This window comes from Eleutherodactylus coqui, chromosome 2 (genome assembly GCF_035609145.1).
Source record: "Eleutherodactylus coqui strain aEleCoq1 chromosome 2, aEleCoq1.hap1, whole genome shotgun sequence".
Lineage (NCBI taxonomy): Eukaryota > Metazoa > Chordata > Amphibia > Anura > Eleutherodactylidae > Eleutherodactylus > Eleutherodactylus coqui.
In genome coordinates, this window is record NC_089838.1 from 27,561,672 (window position 1) to 27,587,115 (window position 25,444).

At 46.5% G+C, this 25,444-nt stretch overlaps 1 protein-coding gene across 1 annotated transcript; it reads right to left on the reverse strand.

The window, feature by feature from the left end:
* Positions 1-2,771: 2,771 nt before the first annotated feature.
* LOC136609917 (troponin I, slow skeletal muscle-like) lies at positions 2,772-23,258 on the reverse strand. Its single transcript, XM_066589203.1, has 6 exons — positions 22,914-23,258; positions 21,271-21,312; positions 9,941-10,072; positions 8,670-8,759; positions 6,226-6,399; positions 2,772-2,888 (listed from the first exon to the last, which is right to left on the reverse strand). Exons 1-6 carry the CDS (start codon positions 23,256-23,258, stop codon positions 2,793-2,795), a joined length of 879 nt encoding a protein of 292 aa, XP_066445300.1. The 3' UTR covers positions 2,772-2,792.
* Between the last annotated feature and the right edge of the window lie 2,186 nt (positions 23,259-25,444).

A 25,444-nucleotide genomic window follows, 5' to 3' on the forward strand; every position in this document is an offset into this window, starting at 1 on the left:
ATGAAGAGAAGTGGGATGGGGGCGGGGCTAATTCGCGAAACTTAGCCCCGCCCCACCTCTCCCCATTGCAAATAGTGCAGAGGGGGTGGAGAGGAGGCAGAGAGGGGGCGGGAGCTCAGTTCCTGCTCCTGGCTCTTCCATCCTCCCCCCCCCCTCTGCACACGAGGGCAACGTATATCGGCTCGGCGTGAAAACCGAGCCAATATACGTTCGTGGGAATGCAACCTAAAGCAATAAGACGACTGAAACAGGCACGGGACTCGTGGCTAAAACAATCAGACTAGTGAAGTAGGACTAATGACAAAAGCAGTAAAGACCCATTTAGACACAATGATTATCACTCAAAATTCCCTTAAGGGGGCATTCACACGAACGTATATTGGCTCGGTTTTCACGCTGAGCCGATATACGTCGACCTCATCTGCAGGGGGGGAGGATGGAAGAGCCAGGAGCAGGAACTGAGCTCCCGCCTCCTCTCTGCCTCCTCTCCGCTCCTCTGCACTACTTGCAATGGGGAGAGGTGGGACAGGGGCGGGGCTAATTCGCGCCACTTAGCCCCGCCCACGTCCCACCTCCTCTCATTGCAAATAGTGCAGAGGGGCGGAGAGGAGGCAGAGAGGGGCGGGAGCTCAGTTCCTGCTCCTGGCTCTTCCATCCCCCCCCTGCACATGAGGACGACGTATGTCGGCTCGGCGTGAAAACCGAGCCGATATACGTTCGTGTGAATGCACCCTAAAAGCCGTCTTTTGAGCGATAATCATTGGGTGTAAATATGCCCACCTTTCACATTTCTGACAAACGATGATTTTCAGTTCAGCATGAAATGCATCGTTCGGCAGAAGAGTTGATAAGACGGACCGCATGCTGTGTTCTGCCTGGGGAGCGCTGATTACATCGTCTCAGCTGTCAGCCCCGCTGCAAAACAAAGGGAATTTATTCAGAGAACAGCGGATGGTCTGTTCCCTGAATACAGTACATTAGTACCAAGTAGTAGTTTATGCAAAATGAACACTCAAAAGTAGAGATGAGCGAGTATACTCGCTGAGGCTGCATTCACACGAACGTATATCGGCTCAATTTTCACGCCGAGCCGATATACGTCGACCTCATCTGCAGGGGGGGGGGGGGAGGATGGAAGAGTCAGGAGCAGGAACTGAGCTCCCGCCCCCTCTCTGCCTCCTCTCCGCCCCTCTGCACTATTTGCAATGGGGAGAGGCGGGACGGGGGCAGGGCTCCTTCTCGTTACTTAGCCCCACCCCCATCCCGCCTTTTTTCATTGCAAATAGTGCAGAGGGGCGGATAGGGGGTGGAGAGGAGGCAGAGAGGGGGCGGGAGCTCAGTTCCTGCTCCTGGCTCTTCCATCCTCCCCCCCCTGCAGATGAGGACGACGTATATCGGCTCCGCGTGAAAACCGAGCCGATATACGTTCGTGTGAATGCACCCTAAGGCACATTACTCGAGAGATTAGTGCCTTAGCCGAGTATCTCCCCGCTCGTCTCTAAAGATTCAGGGGCCGGCGCGGGTGACAGGTGAGTTACGGGGGGGAGAGAGGGAGAGAGAGATCTCCCCTCCGTTCCTCCCCGCTGTCCCCCGGCCCTGAATCTTTAAAGACAAGCGGGGAGATACTTGGCTAAGGCACTACTCACTTGAGTAATGTGCCTCAGCGAGTATACTCGCTCATCTCTACTCAAAAGCCATCTTTTGAGTGATCATCTTTGTGTCTAAATAGTCCTTAAGACTAGTGGAATAGGCAGAACGACTAGAAACTAAAGTTACAACGAGTGCAATAGACAGTGGGACTAGTGACTAAAGCATCATGACTAGTGAAATAGGCAGTGAGACTAGTGACTAAAGCAATTGGACAAGCAGGGAAGCAGGGCTACTGACTTTTATATTGGGATAAGAGAGTAAAATACGAGAATCCTAACTAATGGCCCATTTACATGTAATGATTATCGCTCAAAATCCATTCAAATGAACAATAATCGTTTAGTGTAAATGCAAGAAAATAAATACTCGCTATTTGTTCGCAGTTCGTTATTACTGACTTTCAGTCAGCATAAAAACTATCGCTGGCTCACTGGTTTCTCGTTCCGTGTAAACGGAAGGTGAAGCGATGAATGAGAAGCCCATGATCCAGAGGCAAACTCTGCCTGTCTAAACAGTCTGCACGAGTGCTAACGACCTTAGGGCTTCTTCACACTGGCCAGCAAATTGCACGAGATCTGTGCATTGCGAGACACACAAATCTCGCACAAGTAATCTTTTGAATGGGTTCATGCGCATTAGCAATGTTTTCCTGCATGGCACCAGTATATTCGTTTTTTCTGCGAGATCACCCATTGTTTTCAATGAGGCCAGCGGCAGCAACGCCGGCCCTATTGATAGCAATGTGAGATGATCGCGATCCTCTGCCGCGGCGAGGATTCCCTTTATCCCCTGTATTCACATGAAAACGCCTCGCATCCACGGGGCTTTCACATGCTGGGGAGCGCGATATCGGGCCGTGAATCACGGTGACGTCAGCACTCGTGCAGTCGTTTGCCCGATTGTCGTCCCGTGTAAATGGGCCATAAGGCAATGGAACTAGTAATAGACATAAAGGGACTAATGGCTGAGACAATGCGACTAGTGACCGTGGCAATAGGTTTAGTCATTGTGACAATGGGATGAGATACTGAGGCACTGAGACTAGTGAACCTGGCAATGAGGCTAGTGTTCTCCGCTACGTATCCCATCACACTCAGGCTGATGAGCTGGGATTGTATTACCTGTAATGGTTTGTTTCCATTTTATGCGTTACTGGTGTCAAACTTCTTCTTTCTGCCCTCCATGCCGGACATGGCTTCAATGTTTTTACGCCAGTCAGTAACCTCAACAGTCTTCTCCTGTAATAGACCAAACAATCACCATTAAACCACATATGGAACCCAAGAGGGTCCCACCACCATTAACATTCACGGTCCTAGGTGAGCTGTAGTGCTGGGAATCTAGGAAACTACCAGAGCGGTGTAACCACTGTGTCACCTGGATATTATGTATACCACTGTGTCACCTGGATCAGTGCATTATATTACAATGTTATCCTCTTTGTGAGCATATACCCCATTATAACCGCATATAACCTGAGACAGGACACTACTCGGTGTATCAGATACATTATAATTAGAGATGAGCGAGCATTGTCCTTAGCGAGTACCTGCCTGCTCGGAAGAAAAGGTTCGGGTGCCGGCGCGGGTGAGCGGTAAGTAGCGGGAGTGAGCAGGGGGGAGCAGGGGGGAGAGAGAGATCTCCCCTCCGTTCCCCCCTGTTCTCCCCCGCCGATCCCCGCCCGCTGCCGGCACCCGAACCTTATGTTCTGAGCAGGCAGGTACTCGCTAAGGACAATGCTCGCTCATCTCTAATTATAATACTATGTCACATGTGTTTGGCATACAACATTTATGTGCTACATAGGGAAGTCCAGGATACTAGTCTATTGCTTCCCTGAGGGCATTATGTGACTGTGCAAGCTGGACTAGAGTAGTAATAATAATAATAATAATAATCTTTATTTGTATAGCGCCATCATATTCCGCAGCGTTTACATAGACAGGGGGGAATACAGAAAGACAAAAAGTACAAACATTATAGAACCACGGTTACATAGTAATCAGTTGATGGAAACAATAGGGGTGAGGGTCCTGCTCCAACGAGCTTACATACTACAAGTAATGGGGTGAGCAGAAGGTAAAGGGGCTGGAGATGTGTGCGGTATGGGGAGGTGGAGAGTGAGGGATTCTATACACATAGACAATGGTCAGACATTTAGCCGTGTGACGGCAGAATCGGTATGACTGCAGGAGCGGTTTATGATGGCTAGCAGGGATTGCAGTCAGTAGGTCAGAGAGCATGTTATCAGGCGGAGTACAGAGGGGTTTGTTTAGGGAATGCGGTATGCCTCCCTGAAGAGGTGCGTTTTTAGAGCACGCCTGAAGTTCTGCGAGTCCTGGATTGCCCGGGTAGCCTTTGGCAGTGCGTTCCAGAGGACCGGTGCTGCTCTGGAGAAGTCTTGGAGGCGGGAATGAGAAGTTCGAATTAAAGGGGCGCTCTGTCTGGTTTCGTTAGCAGAGTGGAGAGCCAGGGCTGGGTGATGGATTGAGATGAGGGAGGCGATATAGGGGGGCGCTGTGCTGTGGAGGGCTTTGTGAATGAAGGTAGCGAGTTTAAATTGAATTCTATATTTAACGGGCAGCCAGTACAGTGACTGGCACAGGGCAGAGGCATCCGAGTAGCGGCTGGACAGGAAGATGAGCCTGGCTGCCGTATTCAGGATGGATCGGAGAGGGTAGAGTCCGGCACAGGGGAGGCCGATCAGCAACGAGTTGCAATAATCGAGCCGTCAGTGGATGAGGGCAACAGTAAGTACAGTAGTACTCAACTGGGCCACTGTACCACTATAAATTCATGACACTTTTTCACGTGGGACAGTCCACTCCACCACTGGGCTCTATATGACTGTATAACCTTGGCAGCTGTGATATTATGAACTGTATATCACTATGGGCACAGTGCTGCTGGTTTAACAGGGCATGGGTGGAGCATATTTCACTAATGGTGGCTTAACGTGGACAACCATTGTCTGAATCGTCGCTCGATACAGCAAATGTAAGCAACACTTTTTCTGTATAAGCACGGCACCAACCGTTCATTCACTAGCTGCTAGATTTCAGCTCACCTAAAAATAGTCACTGGTTCATTAATTATTGTCTGGTGTAAACAGGTAATAGTTGTTCTTCACTGACTAGCCAACAGTTTTGTAGAGAGATATGCACCCCCCACTAAATGCTGATTGGCTCCTTTTATTTCACATTTTGCCCTTCCACTTAACGCTCACTGATTCCCAAAAGTACATAAATATGTGCGAGTGATCCTCGACTGAACCGTCCTTGCTGGTCCTCTGAAGAACACTTTCTGCTACAGTCCCTCGCTGGTTCTGGTCTTCATGGATAAACTTGCGCTGCGTTGACTGTTCCGGCGAACCAGCGAGAGACGGCAGCAGTGAGTGTTCACTCGAAGACAACTTAGATGCATTCAGTGGACTCAGCAGCCAATCAGCTTTCTGAGTCCACCATTGTTGGGGTTTTGTTTTTGTTTTCTGTAGACATTTTTGACCCCCACAACTTTGTTACTTCTCCATCTATGGGGTTGTATGGAGGCTCATTTTTTGCAACGTGACCTACGGTTGTTATTGGTACCATTTTAACCCTTTCCAATCCACTGTCTGCCATCTGAAGACATTATGATTTATGGCTTACAGCTCCGATGTTGGAAGACGTCCGTCGGGGTTCTCTTACTGTATATTGCCAGCCTCTCTGCTGTCAGAGCCTATCCAATGTATCACCTCATGCAGTACTGGCTTTAGCCAGCAGATAGCGCCGTTGTATAACGGCAGAATAAGAGTAAGCCCCCTAGGAAAACCAGGATAGAAATTGGATTGGAAAGGGTTAAAGGTACATATGATTCTTGCATCCGTTTTCATTCAATTCTGTTCTTGGAGTCAGGGCATTGCATGTTTCTTCTCTGATGGTGTTCACCGTGTAGGATTGATACTATGATATTCAAAAAATTGGTCTTTTACAAGCGCAGCGATACCAGCTTTTCAATGCTTTATTTATTTTTTTCTTGTTGTGAAGACTGGGTTTTTTTTATTTTTTACTTTAAAGGGGGTATTCCGAGCAGTTAACCCCTTACAGTATTGATGAGCTATCCTCAGGATAGGTCATCAATAGTTGATTGGCAACAGTCCACCATTGAGGGTCCAGAGCGATCTGCTGATCACTGCAGTGGGGCCGGGCATCCACATTGTGTTCGGAGACAGAAGTGCAATAGAAGGTATAGCTCCCATGGATTTCATCAGACATGTCAGAGCGGATAGGTCATTACTCAAGCGAGCATCGGTCTTTTCGAATAACTGCCTACTCATCCGAAAAGATTCGGGGGGGGGGGGGGGGGGCGGCGGGTAGCGGGGTTTGGGGGAGGGGGGAGAGAAAGAGAGAGATCTCCTCCCGCCGCCCCCTGAATCTTTTTGGACGAGTAGGCAGTTACTCAAAAAGACTGATGCTCGCTCGAGTAATTTCTTTAACCGAGCATGCTCGCTCATCTCTAATCTTCTTTAATGGGTTGGATTTTTTCATGAGCGGCATAAATTCTGGTGAGCTTATATGTCACTGACCAACTACTTACCTTCTCATCCTCCTTTTTGACTGACTTCAAGTTGGCCCTCAGATCTAAAGAGACTTTGTGTGTGGAACCCAGCAGGGCTTTAAGCATGGCATCTGCGGAGATACGGACTCTGCGCAGGTTTGGGCGCTTGAATTTTCCCTTCAGGTCAAAAATTTTTTGATTTAAACTCTCAATCTGTTAGGGGAAAAAAAATAAGGAAAAAATGTGAAAAATGAAAGGCGGAAAATCAGTAGCAGTGTTAGACCATGCAGCAGAATTTGTTGTTGATTTTACATGGACTCCACATAGAGTCTGCTACGATTCCGTGGCAAACTCAGAAGAAAATCTGTGATGATTACACTGCCCATTAATTGGAATGGGAATCCGCGTCTATAGCTGATATGGCACAGATTTGAAATCTGCATTGCGGGTAAAAAAAAAAAGTTGTGACATGTCACTCGCATGCAGTTCGCTTTGGGACATCAGCATGTTGCTTATTAGAGATGAGCGAGTATACTCGCTAAGGCACATTACTCGAGCGAGTAGTGCCTTAGCCGAGTATCTCCCCGCTCGTCTCTAAAGATTCGGGGGCCGACGGGGGCCGGGGAGCGGCGGGGAGGAACGGAGGGGAGATCTCTCTCTCCCTCTCTCCCCCCCGCAACTCACCTGTCACCCGCGCCGGCCCCCGTATCTTTACAGACGAGCGGGGAGATACTCGGCTAAGGCACTACTCGCTCGAGTAATGTGCCTTAGCGAGTATACTCGCTCATCTCTATTACTTATCCCTATCGAAAGAGGCTAATCTATGTGCGGATCTGCAGCATCCTTAAATGCAAATACGAGGCTCGGCTTCAGAATTCTGCCTCGGATTATGTTGGCGGATCCACGCTGGATTTATCTAACGTGGATTGTATCCGTACACATACCCTTAGTCTGATGCAGGACCTCAAGGGAATGAGCCTTCAATCTACCAGCTTACTTACATGAATGCTGCCCTGGTGTGCTCATGTGACCAGTAGGGCAGTAATAGTGACTTATGTATGCACCACTATGCTTCACGATTATTTATGGGATTCCTTTAGAAGGAGTGAGATTGGTAAAAGATATTAGAGAAATGCTCATTTTGCAGTTCTCGACAATAATGCTAAAATGGATGTCCGGACCTTTACAATTGATCACCTCTCCTCAGGATAGGTCATCAGTAGTTGATTGACGGGAGTCTGTCACTCTGGATCAGCTGACTCCCAGCACAGATAGCAGCACTGTCCGTATTGCAGTGGCCTGGTTGGGTACTGCAGGTACAGCCACTGAATTCAAGGGGGCATATGAAATGCCCTGGCACTGGAAGCTTGGTACAACCATGAATCTTAATAACCCGCGCCGAAACGGGTTTTTTTTTTTTTTCAACCCCCCCCCCGTTCGGCGCGAGACAACCCCGATGCAGGGACGTACAGAAAGCTCACCGGAGCGCTTACCTTAATCCCCGCGCTCCGGTGACTTCTATACTTACCTGTGAAGATGGCCGCCGGGATCCTCTGCCTCCGTGGACCGCAGCTCTTCTGTGCGGTCCATTGCCGATTCCAGCCTCCTGATTGGCTGGAATCGGCACGTGACGGGGCGGAGCTACACGGAGCTACACGGAGCCCCATAGAGAACAGGAGAAGACCTGGACTGCGCAAGCGCGGCTAATTTGGCCATCGGAGGGCGAAAATTAGTCGGCACCATGGAGACGAGGACGCCAGCAACGGAGCAGGTAAGTATAAAACTTTTTATAACTTCTGTATGGCTCATAATTAATGCACAATGTATATTACAAAGTGCATTATTATGGCCATACAGAAGTGTATAGACCCACTTGCTGCCGCGGGACAACCCCTTTAATTGTGTTGCAGTACTACCGTATTTAGGACTGCTATTAGATTACCTTCTATGTGCAGCTGTTCTTTGGATACTATATATTAGTATGATTTCAACATTATATGGTGGCATTTAATTAGGCATTGCATGGCACTGTAGTGTATATTACAGTATGATGGTAGTGGCACTGTATAAATTTAGTGAACAGCAGTGCCATTGGGCCAATGTATGGCACTGGTATTTAGGCACCATATTGTATAGTGCATGTGTACAGTAAATGTGTACTGTGTATAATAGAACACCATATAGGAGGGCGCTAACAGAAGGTATCTTATAGGGTATCGTTCAGTGTACAGTTGGACCTACTCCAACTATAATATTTTTTATTGTAAAATCCCATTTACTATGGATCTGGTAAGGGTCACTAGCTCTTCCATGTGATTGGCTAGTCATAACAGGGGGGCGACAGGATGCAGCACTTCCAAGGTTATAGCTATGTCCAAAAAGGCAGAAGCCCAAAAAACTGCAGGCGACGACTGTTGTGCAATGGTCCTCGGACCCGCCATAGATAACTGACAACAACACAAGAGAAATCAGAGAAATCTTACTTCCATAGCATTCTTTTTGACTTTATCTTCAATATCATAACGTTCTTCATCAACGACCTGGATCTGTTTGTGAAGTTTTATGCATAATTGCTAAAAAAAAAAAAGCACACAAAAAACAATGCAATAAAGGAGCTGTGAAGTAATATAGTAAGGGTAAGTACAGTAAGACTAGGGATCGGGTTGTAAAAAGGTAATGGCATTTCTCCAATAAAACCTATGGAAAATAAGGCTGCTCTACCCAAGTCCAGCCAAGTTGGATGTTTTTTGCCATAGAGAAGCATTAATAGGGTTGTGCCACAAGAGCACAACCCCTGTCATACGTCCTATAAGGGATTATGAACATCATAGAGATGGTTCCCCCACTTGCAGGCAAGAGGAAAGCAATAGAGGGCACTCAACAGAATGATAGCCTCCAAGGGAATCGATAATGGATGGATAATAGCAAATGGGTACTCACAGAAGTACAGTGTAGTTTATTGTTACACCACCCAACGCATTTCAGGAGTAATTGAATCCCTTTCTTCAGGAGATAAACAAATATAAAACCCGCACTTACATTTATAGTAAAATAACATTCGGATTCAGAATGGAAATTCCTGCTGGCTACCTGGTGGACCTTGCTCAAGGACTCAGAATGGAGAGCGCTCCTGTTCTGGTGGACCTTGCTCATGAACTCAGAATGGAGAGCGCTCCTGTTCTGGTGGACCTTGCTCATGAACTCAGAATGGAGAGCGCTCCTGTTCTGGTGGACCTTGCTCAAGGACTCAGAATGGAGAGCGCTCCTGTTCTGGTGGACCTTGCTCAAGGGCTCAGAATGGAGAGCGCTCCTGTTCTGGTGGACCTTGCTCATGAACTCAGAATGGAGAGCGCTCCTGTTCTGGTGGACCTTGCTCATGAACTCAGAATGGAGAGCGCTCCTGTTCTGGTGGACCTTGCTCATGAACTCAGAATGGAGAGCGCTCCTGTTCTGGTGGACCTTGTGCCATCCTTCTATTACAGGCTGGATGGTTATGTAAGTGGTAATATTATATTACCCCTGTAGTGTCCTGTAGCTGCAGAACAAATTCTTGGTTGGCCTTCCCTAAACAAAATCAGCTTTTTGTGGGCATTTGCATTCAGCCCATTTAAGGTTGTATTAAATAAATCGTGTTATTTGTATAGCGCCAACTCATTCCGCGGCGCTTTCAGGTCATTTATTTACTGGGTACTCATTTTACCGACCTCGGAAGGATGGAAGGCTGAGTCAACCTACGAACCATGCAGATTATTACCTGTAACTCCTGGAGGCTCAGCCCGTGACTCTGTAGGGGAGGAACCTTCTCTGATAGAATCCTTGCCTTTTCCTCTTCGGATTCTCTTTTCTCGTTTTCTAGATCTTCAGTGGCTTTTGCAAGCAAAAGAGTCTATGAAAAGAGCAGCTCAATATATAATTCAGCAAATCCGAGGCAAAACATATAATGGTAGATGGTCAGAAGCTGGCATCATAATTAGAGATGAGCGAGTATACTCACTAAAGGCAATTGCTCGAGCAAGCATTGCCATTAGCGAGTACCTGCCCGCTCGAGACCGAAGGTTCGGGTGCCGGCGGCGGGCAAGGAGCTGTGGGGGAGAGCGGGGCGGAACGGAGGGGAGATCGCTCTCTCCCTCTCTCCCCCCTGCTCCCTCCTGCTGACTGCCGCTACTCACCGCACCCCCGCGCCGGCACCCGAACCTTCGGTCATTGAGCGGGCAGGTACTCGCTCATCTCTAATCATAATGCCCCCCCTCACTTTTTCATTGCCTATTTGAAGTGATAACTCTTTTTCATTGTCTGTCATCCATCCATTCTTCATCAAGAGTCAACGTGAAGGCAACCCATTAGAATACAACCAACTATCAGAGTTTGGTTCCAGACTGTGCAGAGTTAACAGTTAGGTGGTTTTAGGCAAACTGTACAACCAATACCCATGAAAAGTCAATAACCGCCTGAGGCTGGTTTCACACGGGTGGAGCTTTGTCCGATAACAATATAACCCATTTGATTTCAATGTGTTTTTTCATATGAGTGATTTTTCATTCATAGCAATGCTGCAATATAGAAAAATTGAGAGTGTATGTGTATGGGGTTGTTGGGGAAGGGGGGATAGTAGCATAGTATGTAAGGCCGAATGAATCATAGAATGGAATGGTAGAGTTGGAAGGGACCTCCAGGGTCATCTGGTCCAACCCCCTGCTCAGTGCAGGATTCACTAAATCATCCCAAACAGATATTTGTCCAGCCTTTGTTTGAACACTTCCATTTAAGGAGAACTCACCACCTCCCGTGGCAAACTTTTCCACTCATTGATCACCCTTGCTGCATGTCGTAATTCTGGGGGATTCCTTGCAAGAAATCGCCTATTACGTCCTATGGACGTAAAAAAAACAACACATCGTACGTATTTGCATACCATGGGATGGCAATGCGATTTTTACCACTAAAACTATTGGAAGCACTTGCGATTTTTTTCACTTGTTTGAGAACTGCAAATACATAGATGCGATGCGTTTTTTAAGCAAAAATGGATTGCACTCACATCTAAACTTGTAAGTTTAAGGCCTCAAGTCCACGGGGAAAATCAGGCCCGCCGCGGATTCTTCATGCAGAATCCATAGCGGGTCCCTGCTTTCCCGCGGACATGAGGCCTGAAGAGAAGAATTACTTACCTGTCCGGACGCTGCGGATCTGCCCTCCATCGTGGCCGCATCTTCTTTCTTTGGCCCGCGCGCATGCGCCGTGCACTCTATTTTTTTTCTAACTCCTGCTCTCCCGCGACAGAGAGCAGAAATTCAGCTGCGGGTGTGCCGCGGATCCAGGCGGCTTCCATAGGCTTCGATAGAAGTCCGCGCTGGAGACCCGCACTAAAATGGAGCATGCCGCTGGTGTTTTCCCGCACACGCAATCCGCACTTCAGTGGAACATGACATCTGCAGGTATTTAATTACCTGCGGTGGTCCAATGCATCCCTATGGGGCGCGGATGACGCTGCGGGTGATCCGCTCCGGATTTTAAAGAGTGCGATATCCATCCCAATTTCTCCGACATATATTGCACTCGCCCGTGTGAACCCAGCCTAGATCATTACTGAGACACAGCTAGACATAGCTTTCAGCTGCATCTCATACCCACTGGCATTGTGTGGCAATCGCTTTGAGCGACCGTACCCTCACACATCTTTTGTGTTAGAGGCTTAGTAATTAAAGTGACCTTCCAGTCCTGGACAAACAAAGATGGCCGCACCGATGACTGCCTGACGCACACTGCGCATTAGTATGCATCGTTCGTCTGAGACGTTACACCGGCTTTGATTGACCAGTGCTGCCCATGTGAACCGCACTGGCCAGTCAGAGACCATGTAGTGCGCATCAGGCTGCCATTTTTGTTTGTTCAGGACTACAGGGTCGCTTTAAACATGTCTTCTCAGAAGTCTTGAAGAATTGAAGCCTTTTCACAGCTGCTGTAACCTGATCAGTGATATGATAAGACGCACTGACAAATGGAAGGGTACCTTTACATGGACCGATTGTCGGCATATAGGCACCTGATAGACATCCCACGGACCACCGCCCCATCACTCATGCATGTTACCAAGGAGCAATAGTTGTTTAAATGAATGGAGATGGAGCGGCCGGGGGGTGTTCCGGACCCCCACCTCCATTCACAGTAAATAGGAGTTGTTCAAACATAGAGAGGCTCCTGTTTACACGACCCGATAGTCACTTGGTTTTATTCAAGGACGGCTGGGCGCTGCCTCTGATTGGTCACAGTGCTCAGCCAATCAGAGGCAGCTCTTTCAAGAGGCAGGGAATTTTAAATCCCCAGCCAGAAGAAAAGGAGAAAAAGAGTGCCGGGGACCTGCTTTAAGACGCACCAGAGATGACTGTGTTTCCAAGGTGATGTATTAATATATATATTTTTTTTTAATGTTTCTACAGTTCATGAATTATATACGAGGGGGTGCTTATATTTCAAGGCCCCACCCCCTGAAAATACTCGCTACTGGAAGTCGCCTTCCACTGATAGCGAGCATCTCCCATTGATTTCAATGGACTGGCGCTGCTGCCACCGGCCCCATTGGTAAGAATAGGGAAAGATTGCAAAAAGAATGGACATGAACATCGCACATATGCAGGGCGCCATTTGAAGCCATTGGCTTCATACTTTTGCGACTTCTTGCAGCCTTGCAGTGCTGGGAAATCAGGTGATTTCATTGCCAGTGTGAAGGCACCCTAAAAGTAGCTTAAAAAGCAATATCTATAAAAATATGTATATAACATCTATGATATAATTGTCAATCACATGAGCTTATCCACCCAAAACCTAAAACTGTTCGTATATCAGTAAAGCTGTTTTCATACGGGCGAGAAAAGCTTGCGAGATTTGTGCGTTGCAAGGCGCACAAGTCTCACACGAATATGAGCCCTATTTTGGGGGGGGGGCGTCATACACGTGAGTGATGCGAGAAACAAATTGTGGCATGTTCTACCTTTCTGCGTCACATTGCCCTTTGTTGAAACTAAATGGGTCTGAGCTGCAATGCCTGACACAACCTTCAGACAAGTGTGGCGCTGTTTCTGGAAGAAAGCAGCCATGTCTTTAAAATCCCGCACAACCACTTTAAAATGAACTGGACTACAATTATTTTTACCCTACTCTCTGACATCCGGCGCTGATATCCTACTTCTCACCATCGGATTCCTTCTCTCTATTTGGTCACCTTTTGTACAGATTTGCCTAAATCTTCCACCTACTGACCGATTTTGCAGAATAATCAGAGAAACGTATGCCACGTTGGATTTCTGGTGTTTAGGTGCGTTGTCAGACAGAAAGCGGGTGGAGGTTAAAAACGCTGGAATCTAACCGTTGAAGCGTGCAGCAGGGGCGTAACTATAGAGGGTGCAGGGGATGCGGTGGCACCCGGTCCCAGGAGCCTTAGGGGGCCCATAAGGCCTCTCTTCTCCATATAGGGAGCCCAGTACTATGAATAAAGCATTATAGTTCGGGGCCCTGTTATAGGTTTTGCATTGGGGCCCAAAAGCTTCAAGTTATGTCTCTGTGCAGCATGGTTTAGGTATGGGTACGGGTACAGAAACAGATAGAGGGGGGGCCCCAGCTCACTTTTTGCATCAGGGCCCCTGAGCCTTTACTTACGCCCCTGGTGTGCAGCCATCGACCTAGACAACCCTTATTCCTCAGCAGCGCACCTACTCCAATGTGCCTTCTACTGGGAAATGCAGCGCCAAATTAAGTGCATTCTGCAACAATGACTGCGGTTATTTTTTTAGAATCATTGCATTTTATTATGTTCCATTTTTATTATATTATTTCGGGGATTTTTTTTGCTACGGCACTTGGGAAAATTCTACATAATCATAGAAGATTTTCCATTATAGAAAGTTACATAAGATGAGGAGCCAGCAGGGAGAGGAGCGTGCTGATAACGCGGATGTCCAGGCTGACGGCACGGCCCTGACTTCACGGCTCTCGGCTTGGTCTGATTGTCACATGCTGATTCATAGAGACATTTTGTGGCATTTCTGGGTAGGGAGATAAGGCTGATCTGGCTGCAGGAGATATCATCACAGACATGGCATAAACCATACAAAACATATTTGTGTAAGAACTGCCCCTTAAAGGGGTCATCCCACCAAAAACATGCATCACTCATACACAAGATAGGAGATAAATGTACGATGGCTGGGGCCAAGAGAATGGCACATTCACTGTATATGGAGATCACTATGCGCTGCGCCCAACTACCTCCCTAAAAGCGGTTATACATCTGCACTGCCACTCATTGCTGCTCAGGACACTAGGAAAGCTGAGCAACAGAAACCCATCTGGGAGCTGGCTATATTGGTTATCACCCAGCTTTCTCATAGGTACAAGGGGGCAGCTATTTTCCAGCCCTATGATGATAACTTCATCTTTCTGTTTTGTGGGTGTTAACTAGAGATGAGCGAACGTGTTCTTCCGAGCTTGATATTCGTGCGAATATTAGGGTGTTCGGTATGTTCGTTATCCGTAACGAACACCATGCGGTGTCCGGGTTACTTTAACTTTCTTCCCTGAGACGTTAGCGCTTTTTTTTGGCCAATATAAAGACAGGGAAGGCATTACAACTTCCCCCTGCAACGTTTAAGCCCTATACCACCCCCCTGCTGTGAGTGGCTGGGGAGATAAGGTGTCCGCCTGATATAAAAGTCTGCCCCTCCCGCGGTTCGCTATGGATGCATTCTATATGCGCTCAATGGGGCCAGCGGCAGCAGCGCTGACCCCATTGAGAACATATAGAAGACAAATCCTTCTTCTCTGGCACAGCTGTAACAGCTGTAGCAGAGAAGAACGATGTTTGCCCATTGAATTCAATGGAGCGGCAATACAGCATGTTCCACTGAATGCAATGGGCTGCCGGCGATCGCAGGATGAATGGTCGGAAAGGGGTTAAATATATAACCCCTTTCCTGCAATTCATCCAGAAATGTGTTACACTAAAAATATATACCGGCGTATAAGGCGACGGGGCGTATAAGACGACCCCCCAACTGTCACCTTATACGCCGGTAATACAGTGGAGCAAAGAATAAAAATCATTACTTACGTTTTTAGATGATCTGCGGCGCTCCTGCAGGCTGTCACTCCCTCCTAATCCACGGCAGAGTATTCCTTTCTCCACGAAAGGCTTGAAATCCCCGCCTCCAGAAACACAGCCAATCACAGCCATTCAATGACATCATTGTCATTGGCTGTGATTAGCTGAAGGCACGTGTCTTCCTGGAGGCAGGGATTTAAAGCCTTTCATAGAGAAAGCTTGTCTGCCGTGGATTAGGAGGGAGTGACAGCCTGCAGGAGCGCCGCAGAGCATCTAAAAACGTAAGTAATGATTTTTATTCTTTGCTCCACTGTATTACCGGCGTATAAGGTGACAGTTGGGGGGTCGTCTTATACGCCCCGTCGCCTTATACGCTGGTATATATTTTTAGTGTAACACATTTCTGGATGAATTGCAGGGAAGGGGTTATATATTTAACCCCTTTCCGACCATTCATCCTGCGATCGCCGGCAGCCCATTGCATTCAGTGGAACATGCTGTATTGCCGCTCCATTGAATTCAATGGGCAAACATCGTTCTTCTCTGCTACAGCTGTTACAGCTATGGCAGAGGAGAACGATCTTTATGCTGACAGTGGGGGGGGGGGCACTCTTGCCGCTATTGTGGCTTAATAGTGGGACCTGTGAACTTGAGATGCAGCCCAACATGTAGCCCCTCGCCTGCCCTATCCGTCACTGTGTCATTCCCATCACTTTCTTGAATTGCCCAGATTTTCACACATGAAAACCTTAGCGAGCATCGGCGAAATACAAAAATGCTCTGGTCGCCCATTGACTTCAATGGGGTTCGTTGTTCGAAACGAACCCTCGAGCATCACGGGAAGTTCGTTCCGAATAACGAACACCCGAACATTTTGGTGTTCGCTCATCTCTAGTGTTAACCCCTTAAGGACATGGCCTATTTTGGCGTTGAGGACGCAACGATTTTTGGGGGATTTTCATTCCAATTTGTTAGAAGCCATAACTTTTTTATTTTTCCATCTACGCTGCTGTAGGAGGGCTTGTTTTTTGCGTGGCAAACTGTTTTTACTGGCGCCATTTTTGGATACACAGACTATATTGTAAAACTTTTATTCGTTTTGTTATGATAAAACGGAGAGGAAACGCATCAATTCCGTCATTGTTTTGGGGGGATTTTTTTCTCTCTCCAGCATTAAGCATGCAGCGTAAATGACACGATACATTTCTTTCTGCAGGTCGGTACGATTGCAGTAATACCAAAATAGGTTTTTTGGGTTTTTTTGTAGGTTTTTCCACTTTTCCGCAGTAGAACCCCTTTGTTAAATTATATTTTTTTCTAAATCGCTGCATTCAAAGTCCTATTTTTTCATTTTTTCATGGATGGGGCTCTGTGAGGGCTTGTTTTTTGCATAAAGAGCTGTAGTTTTTATGGGTACCATTTTGGGGTTCATATGGGTTTTTATTGTGTTTTTTGGGAGGCAAAATGAAAAAAATAAGCATTTTGCCTCAGTTTCTTAATTTTCTTTAAACGCTTTTTGCCATATAGGATAACAAGTGTGTTCAACTTGTTGTATGAGTTGTTATGGATATGGCGATACCAAATATGTAGGATTTTAATTTTTTTACATTTTTTCTACTAATAGGGGGAAAAGCACAGTTTTATATACACATATATATGTTTTCTATTTTTTATTTTTATTTTTACACTTTTTATGTCCCTGTAGGGGACTTGATGCATAACACCTATGATCACTATGATAAAGCATTGCAGGACTTCTGTCCTGCAATGTCTTATCGCTTGTTATAGCAATTATAAGCACTGGCAGAGCAGGACGCCTCTATCTGGCGTCCTGTTACCCTGGCAACCCGTCGGCCCTCCGCGATTACATCACGGGGTCCAATGACGTCTACATAGATCACGGAGTGTAAGGGGTTAACAGCCGGGGTCGCTGTCCCGATGCACCCACGCTGTTGAGCCGGCTCCCACTGCCGGATGCCGCGGGATCTCTTCTGATCTCGCGGCTTCCACATGACATAAGGTTACGTCATGTTGCGTTAAGTATCCCACTGCCATGACGTAATCTTACGTCATGTGGCATTAAGAGGTTAATGTGCCTGTAGTTCATTGTTCCTTTTTTTTTTTTTTTAGAGATGATAGCTTTTAAGAAATATTTTAAGTAAGATGATTTTTATACATGCTTCCCAACCTGAAATACTGACTATACCTCCACTCATGAACTGTCAGCTGAATCCCATGAAAAGTGCCAGCTGGAAGGCCTCGCAGCCAAATCCTATGAATAGTGCCAGCCAAAGTTCCCCAAAAATAGTGCCAGCTGGAGTGCCCTTATAAAAATACTTGTCAGCATGTCTTTATGAATAGTGCCAGCCAGAATGCACCCATTATTTGTGCCTCCACTAACAATGTCAGTTGGTGTAGCCAGATAAATAGTGCCAGCTAGAGTGCCCTAAACAATTGTGCCAGTCAGAGTGACCCATTATTTGTCCCAACTATCCTGTGTCAAGCAGCGAGTGTGGTCCCACTGGGTCACTGACCCATTTGACTTTGGGCTTCTCCTGAGAGTCGCACCAAGGGGTCCTCTGGTTTTCACCCTTTAACCACTTTCTGAGAGATCTGGTCTTTGGTGAAGAAGCCTCCAAGTGACTTTCCCAGGAGTATTCTCGGTGTAGTGACAACTGACATGGGCAGGATAGAAGCACCGAAGTCAGGTACCGGAGGGATAGCAGGGATGTAATTAATATACCAGGCTGTAATAATACGGAGAGTCAGGCCGAGGGTCAGGTTAAGCAAATCTTAGCGAAAGAACAAGCCGAGTTCAGGACAGACAGCTGGATACACAGGCAAGAGTCAAAACCAGGAGTCAATCGATAAAACAGGAACACCAGCACAGAACCTATTGTTCAGGCACCCTCCCATGGGGGAGAGTGCCTTACATAACCCAAGTAGCATCTCAGTAGGTTTGGGACAAAAAGTTGGGTGCTTGTGCTGCGCTTTTAAGAGTGTGCTGCACCCTTTAGGACATCTACTGGACATTGAGACTACAAGGTAAAAAGTGTGGCCAGGGGGCAGTGACAGCGGGGAGGGGGGGAAAAAGGCGCCAGCGCTGGCAGGGAAGAAGCTCTGTGGCCACCGGTAGGGGAGAAGGTCTCCGGGCAATGCGGAGCTACGAGCCCACAGCGGTGCTGCCTTCAGAGGTTTGCCGCCATGGGAACTTGACAGCGGGGGAATGTAGTGGAGGGGAGGAGGAAACAGACATCGACGAAACTGGAAGAGCTGATTATCCGGCCCAGCCAATCAAGTTTTGGGCGTGCATCTTTTCTCCTCCGATTCTTCTGGTGGAGACAAGATACAACAGTACCAAGTAGTGGCAGGTATGAAAGTACCTGACAGGTTGCCATGTTGAATAGTGCCAGCTGAACTACCCCCATTATTAGTCTGAAGTGAATAGTGTCGGACAGTGCCCCAGCCAGGGTGCCTCCGTTAATGACGGTTATTAATCCAGCTTTATTTCATGCGCACCTGGTCGTCCTGTAAAGAAAATATTATTTCCCTCATTATTCAGAGCGAGACTCTGAGTAAAACTGAGGGGTGTTGTAAGCCGCCCTCAGGGCAATGACAATTGTTCTCTCTCCACATCTGTCACTCCGGACGATAACATACCCGACTCCATTAGACGTTGAGGAATTATCTCTGTGTGCCAACAGCATGCTCTGGCCAAGAGATTTCTCCTCCAGCTCTCTTTTTAATCTAGAATTTAAGACTTTTTGGCAATTCCACTCATTATAAATTTCGGTAATAATGCAGGACTGATAAAATGTGATAAGTGTGAAGTTATATGGAGAAGGTCTATAAGCGTCTGTGTATATATTCTACATCGAACTGCATGAAAACAGCATTATGCATATTGAGGTTGCCTGATGTTTGCCACACATACACTGAATGCTCACTTTATTAGAGACTAGGGCTGGGCGATTTTGCCAAAAATGAAAATCTCGATTTTTTCTTTTTTTTTTTTTAATTTATGGATGATTCTGGATTTTAATCTTCATTTTCTTTTTTTGTTACATGAACTGAAAAAAATAGCCATATGAAGTTTTGTTTTTTGCAGAATATCAATGAGTGCAGTATAGTACTGGGCTACATGTGTAACTGTGAAGTGATAGAAGAAGGTTAATAGATGGGTACATACATAGAGAAGCAGTGATATGAGCAGGTGCAGCATAATGCTGGAATACATACTGTACATACTCAAGTATTAGCCGACCCGAGTATAAGCCGGGTCAATAAATTTTACCACAAAAAACTGGTAAAACTTATTGACTCGAGTATAAGCCTAGCTATACTCGAGTATATACTAGGTAAAGAAAAAATGCAATACTCACCTCCCCAGCCAGCGTCTGTATCCCCGGCACGATGGTCTCCCAGGCGTTATGGCAAGTTGCTTGAGAATTCTTCCCGCTGTCATCTCCCTGCTCAGCTTTGAATCCAGTGTCCAGCCTACCGCAGAACTTACCTATAGACCGCTGCTAGGGCGGAGCTGGCTATGGAGATTACTTCTATGATATATGGCGGTGCGGCGTGTGCTATGTTAAATGTGAAAAGCGAATTTAGCAAATTCTGTGTAAAAACAGCATCTCAGGGCTCCTAAGGGGCAAACTAATCAAATTAATGTTGCCCCACGTGGACAGGATAACTTTTTGCAGTTGCTGTAAATTAAGTGGAGGTGCTGACATGCTCTGAACAGCTGACAGGCAGAGGTCACCGGCTCACGCTGTTTGCGCAAAATTCTGACTTTCCCATAAGCAACAGAAATTTGGATTCATCTGACCTTGTGATGTTTTTTCACTGCTTAAGGCCGCCTGCAGACGGCCGGGTCAGATCCGGCTGCGAGAATTCTCACAGCGGGACCCGACTCATGCCCCTGCAGGGACTAGCGCGTACTCACCTGCTTCCGCAGACCGGAGCCAGAGGCCGGGGAGTGAAATAGAGCATGCCGGGATTAGTTTTCTGCGCGTGATTTCGCGCAGACAAATCGCGTCAGTCTGCCTAGGATTGCGTTTGCTAACGCAATCCAATGGCAGCTTCCACGGGCGGAAATTCTTCATGTGTACCTTCACATGACCAAGGTGATATCGGGCCAGGTTTCTTGGTCCAATATCACTCTTGCCCGTGTGAAGATAGCCTAATTAAGCAATTTTTGCACTCTTGCCCACTGGTCTTGACTTTCTGTTTCTCTTAGACACAATGATGCTGGAACTGGTTGCCTGCAGTTATAGCCCATCCGTGCTAAGGAACGACAAGATGTGCATTTGGTTACTTAGAGCACCAGTGTTGTATTTGGTCACAATTTCCTAGACTACGTAACGCCTGTTCATCAGAACGATTCTTGACATCGTCTTCAGACCCCATTTGTCAACTAACTATTTGCATTCACAGAATCCCCTTTCGTTGGATGTTTTTCCGTGATCACACCATTCTTGGTATACGAGAAAACCCCACAAGGTTGTCAGTGTATGAAATGTACCCAGTAGAGGCGTAACTTGAAGCTCCTGGGCCCCAATGAGAACCTGTAACAGGGCCCCCAACTATAATGCTTTCTTCATAGTACTGGGCTCCCTATATGGAGAAGAGAGGCCTAATGGGCCCCCCAAGGCTCCTGGGCCCGGGTGCAACCGCATCCCCTGCATCCCCTATAGTTACGCCAGTGGTACCCAGCTAGTCTAGCATCGATGATCATCCCTCGTTGGAAGTTGCTCAGATCACTGGATATTACCATCTAATGTGGAGTCACACTGAAACTGATCCATGGAAAACCTGTAACATGATTTTATTCTGCACTCCGGGGTCACCGGTCTAATCTCCATGCAGGGAAGCCCCATCATGAAAGCAATGGGGTCTTTAGAGACACCTATGATTGCATAGGTGGACATACTGTGGCCTTTACACTGCAAGTTACTCGAACCACATAATATGTTTTATATTCTTCTTACCTTAAGAAGCAGCTTCCTGGAAGCCGGGATTTTAGATTTCCTCTGAGATAAATAAAAAGAAGTGTTAGATACTTGTAAGCTGCGGGGCGTAGTCAATTATTAAGCCAAAAATGAATATTAAACTTACCTCATTGCTGTAAAAATCACATGACCATATCCAAAGGGAAGAAAACAAATGGTTCATTTAGTATATGGATGGGGCATGGAAATATATCTTAAATTCAAGTGTTTTCTATGAATGTTTTTATAATGTGACCTCCCCTCGCCCCCATATGCCTTATTACGCTCATCAGTAGCCTAACCACCGAGACGGACAGGTCACTGTCTCCCACAAGATCAACACACTCCCCTTTTGCTGCTGTAGATCTCTGAGCCTCGAAAGCTGCCTCAAAATCCACAGGGGACAGGGTTGGACCCAGTTATTAAATGAGTTATAGTGCAGAGGACTGTATTTCCTCTATGCTGGAACATACATGGGTTTATCAAAATAATGGAAACACCTAGATATTTGATGAGACTTCTGTATTAGCCATGTGTAGGATGCCTTTAACAATTAATTCAGTATGAATTTGGTTTAGAATAGACTCATACAAGCGCTGAATGGTGTATAATACAATATTATGGAATGGGGTACCACAAGGCTTTGTTCTAGGCCAAGTGTTGTTAACATTTTTATAAATGGTTTAGAGGAGGGAATTGAGGGGAAACTGAGCAAGTTTGCCGACGACGCAAAGCTAGGATGGATGGCTAACAATGGAGAAGAGAGATGATTCGAAAAGATCTGGACAAGTTTGAACAGTGGGCAGCAACTTAAAAATGTTATTTAATAAGAAGAAATGCAAAGTACTACATCTGGGCAAAAAAATGAATAAAAGCACATACACAATGGGAAGAATTGTGCTAAGCAGCAGCACATGTGAAAAAGACGTGGGTCTACTAATAGAACATAGAATGAACATGAGTCGACAGTGTGATGCAGTAGCAAAAAAGGAAAATTCTGGGATGTATTAAGAGAAGCATAGAGTTTAGATCACGTGAGGTAATTATCCCCCTCTACTCTTTCTTGGTCAGACCTCATCTGGAGTACTGTGTCCAGTTCTGGCACCAATATTTAAAAAAGACATTGACAATTGGAACAAGTTCAGAGAAGAGCTACCAGGATGGTGAGCGGTCTGCAAATCATGTCCTATGAGGAACAGTTAAAGGATCTGGGAATGTTTAGCTTGCAAAAAAGAAGGCTGAGAGGAGACGTAATAGCTGTCTACAAATATCTGAAGGGCTGTCACACTGCAGAGGGATCAGCTCTATTCTCATTTGCACAAGGAAAGACTAGAAGCAATGGGATGAAACTGAAAGGGAGGAGACACAAATTAGATATTAGAAAAAACTTTCTGACAGTATGGGAGATCAATGAGTGGAACAGGTTGCCATGGGAGGTGGGGAGTTCTCCTTCAATGGAAGTCTTTGGACAGAGGCTGGACAGACATGGGATGATTTAGTAAATCCTGCACTTAGCAGGGGGTTGGACCCAAAGACCCTGGATGTTTCTTCCAACTCTACCATTCTATGATTCTAGACCACTTGACATGCAATAACTGCTCAAGCCCCAGGAGAGATGTTGCTGGGGAATAACACGTTCTCACTCTTGTTTCACGATCGGGTAACTGTGCTGGCCATGAAAGATGCTGATCTTTGACTTCATACTCCTGAAACCACGCCTGGACATAGCGAACTGCATGGGCAGGGGCATTATCATCCTGGAAAATCACATCTCCATCAGCAAACAAGGCCTCCACCACTGGGCAGTCCTGATCAGCCAAAATGTCATTATAGTCCTTGGCAGTCACTGTTCCTTTTAAGGCGCCGATGTGTCCTGCCGAAAACCAGGCGCTGGTTGTCCAAACGATGATGGATCCAGCACCTGCTTGACTGTGGGAAGCAGAAAGATGGGATGATGGCATTCTTTGGCATATGCCAGGCATAACCATGTTCTTCGATGGAACATCAGACCAAATGGCAACATTTTAATTGTCTGTGCACTCGTTTGTGTAACCAGTGGTTTGCAAATCGCTGATGATGACGGAGCTCGACAGCCACTGAATTGACACTTTCGGTCACTATTACGTTTAGCTGTAATGTATGCTGTTATGACTTCCCTTTAGATACAGCACTGGTTTTGCTGACAGATGCTCCAACTTGATGAGCGCCAATAACCTTCCCTCTCTGAAGGTCCTTAAGGTCGAACATCTTGCAACATCCGGAACAGAAAATGCCCTATGAAGATGAACTATTGCTGTTTTACTATTGGTTTGCATACACAGGGTCAGGGTTGTGTTATTACTGCATACATTACCAACAGCATTATCAATCCGAGGTGTTTCCATCATTTTGATAAACCTTTGTATTTTAGAAGACCTCCAGGGACTGAATACCATTTCTAAAACTAGCTACTATAGCAACTGTTCGCTGAAAAGAGACAGTGACCATACCACTAACGACCAGGGACACTGATGTATCACTAAATGAACCACCTGGCACGAAGTTATTAAATTAACCATTACTGAATGTACCCCTGACCACCAGGGAACAGTAATTGAGTATCAACATCAACCACGAAGTAAGAATCTGAAATGTACGTTTGATCCCCGGGCACTAGTAGCAATAACTATCCACTAGGAAACAGTTATTGAATCAATGTACCACACACCACTAGGGAACAGTTATTGAATGTACCTCTGACTACCAGGGATCGGAACTAGGGATGAGCGAGCGTACTCGGAAAAGCACTACTCGCTCGAGTAATTTGCTTTATCCGAGTATCGCTGTGCTCGTCCCTGAAGATTCGGGTGCCGGCACGGAGCGGGGAGTTGCAGGGGAGAGCGGGGAGGAATGGAGGGGAGATCTTTCTCTCCCTCTCTCCCGCCCGCTCTCCCCTGCTCCCCGCTGCGACTCACCTGTCAGCCGCAGCGGCACCCGAATCTTCAGGGACGAGCACAGCGATACTCGGATAAAGCAAATTACTCGAGCGAGTAGTGCTTTTCCGAGTACGCTCGCTCATCTCTAATCGGAACACAAATGTACCACTAAATAGCTGAGATCAACTTCTGGCTGCACCACTCATCTCTAGGGGCCAATATTGCCCACCAGGGACCAATCTCTAAATGTACCTCTGACAAGGGTCTACTCATAGAATAGTTTACTTAATTTATTAAACTTAACATTTGGAAATCCAGAATGTAAATGTCGCTCACACATGACCACCAATCTCCAAATGTACCTTTGACCTCTATGCATTAATCACTGAATATACCACTGACCACCAGGGATTAATCTCTGCATAATCACTGACCCTAAGAATCAATGAGTAAATATACCACTTAACCACCAGGGACCAATCTCTGTATTTATTTCTGCCCGCCATTGACAACCTCTGAATCTACTTCTGACCACTAGTGGCCAATCTCTGAATTTACCTCTGACCACCATTGACAATCTCTGAATTTACCTCTGACCACCATTGACAATCTCTGAATTTACCTCTGACCACCATTGAAAACCTCTGAATGCACCTCTATCCAGCAGAGGCCAAGATCTGAATTTACCTCTCGACAGCTACATAATTGAAGATTAACTGCATTCTCATAGAGACATGTCAAAATTATTGATCAGTGGCGGTCCCACTACCGAGACCCTTTCTGATCACTAGATTGAAGGGGGCTGCAGAGCCCAAGAGCTATGCCCCCTCAGCTATTTTCATTGGGTTTCAGCTGCTTCCGGCAGCTGTAGACGGCTTCATAGAGGTATATAGCACTCTCTATACATCTCTATACGGTATATAGAAGGCACTATATACCTGAACAAGTAGTTGCTCTTTAAAGTGTTTATTGTGTTCATGGAACATAACAGCCGACTGCTAAGCATACAGATGTGTTAATGTGGCTTACCTCTTAGACATGATTGCAGTTTCACAGCTGTTAAAATATATAAAGCTATGTTAATAGCAGAAATTGTAGAGGCATGATTATGTCTGAAAAGGAAGAAAAACAGAGGAAGGGGGCCATTATTTATTTTGCCTAGGGTAGCACAGAGAAACTCGTTCCCCAGTAGTCAGTACTTCTGGCCAGCTCCCACAGCTGCTCCAGGCAATCCAGCATACAGCAGCATGGGCAGTAAA

Excerpts from the sequence above, each read along its gene's own strand:
- LOC136609917 (XM_066589203.1), bottom strand. The coding sequence starts at position 23,258 with ATGGTTATGCCTGGCATATGCCAAAGAATGCCATCATCCCATCTTTCT. Across the intron at positions 6,400-8,669 it reads TCAAAAAGAATGCTATGGAA|ATTGAGAGTTTAAATCAAAA; the intron begins GTAAGATTTCTC and ends TTCCCCTAACAG. Across the intron at positions 2,889-6,225 it reads TCAAAAAGGAGGATGAGAAG|GAGAAGACTGTTGAGGTTAC; the intron begins GTAAGTAGTTGG and ends GGTCTATTACAG.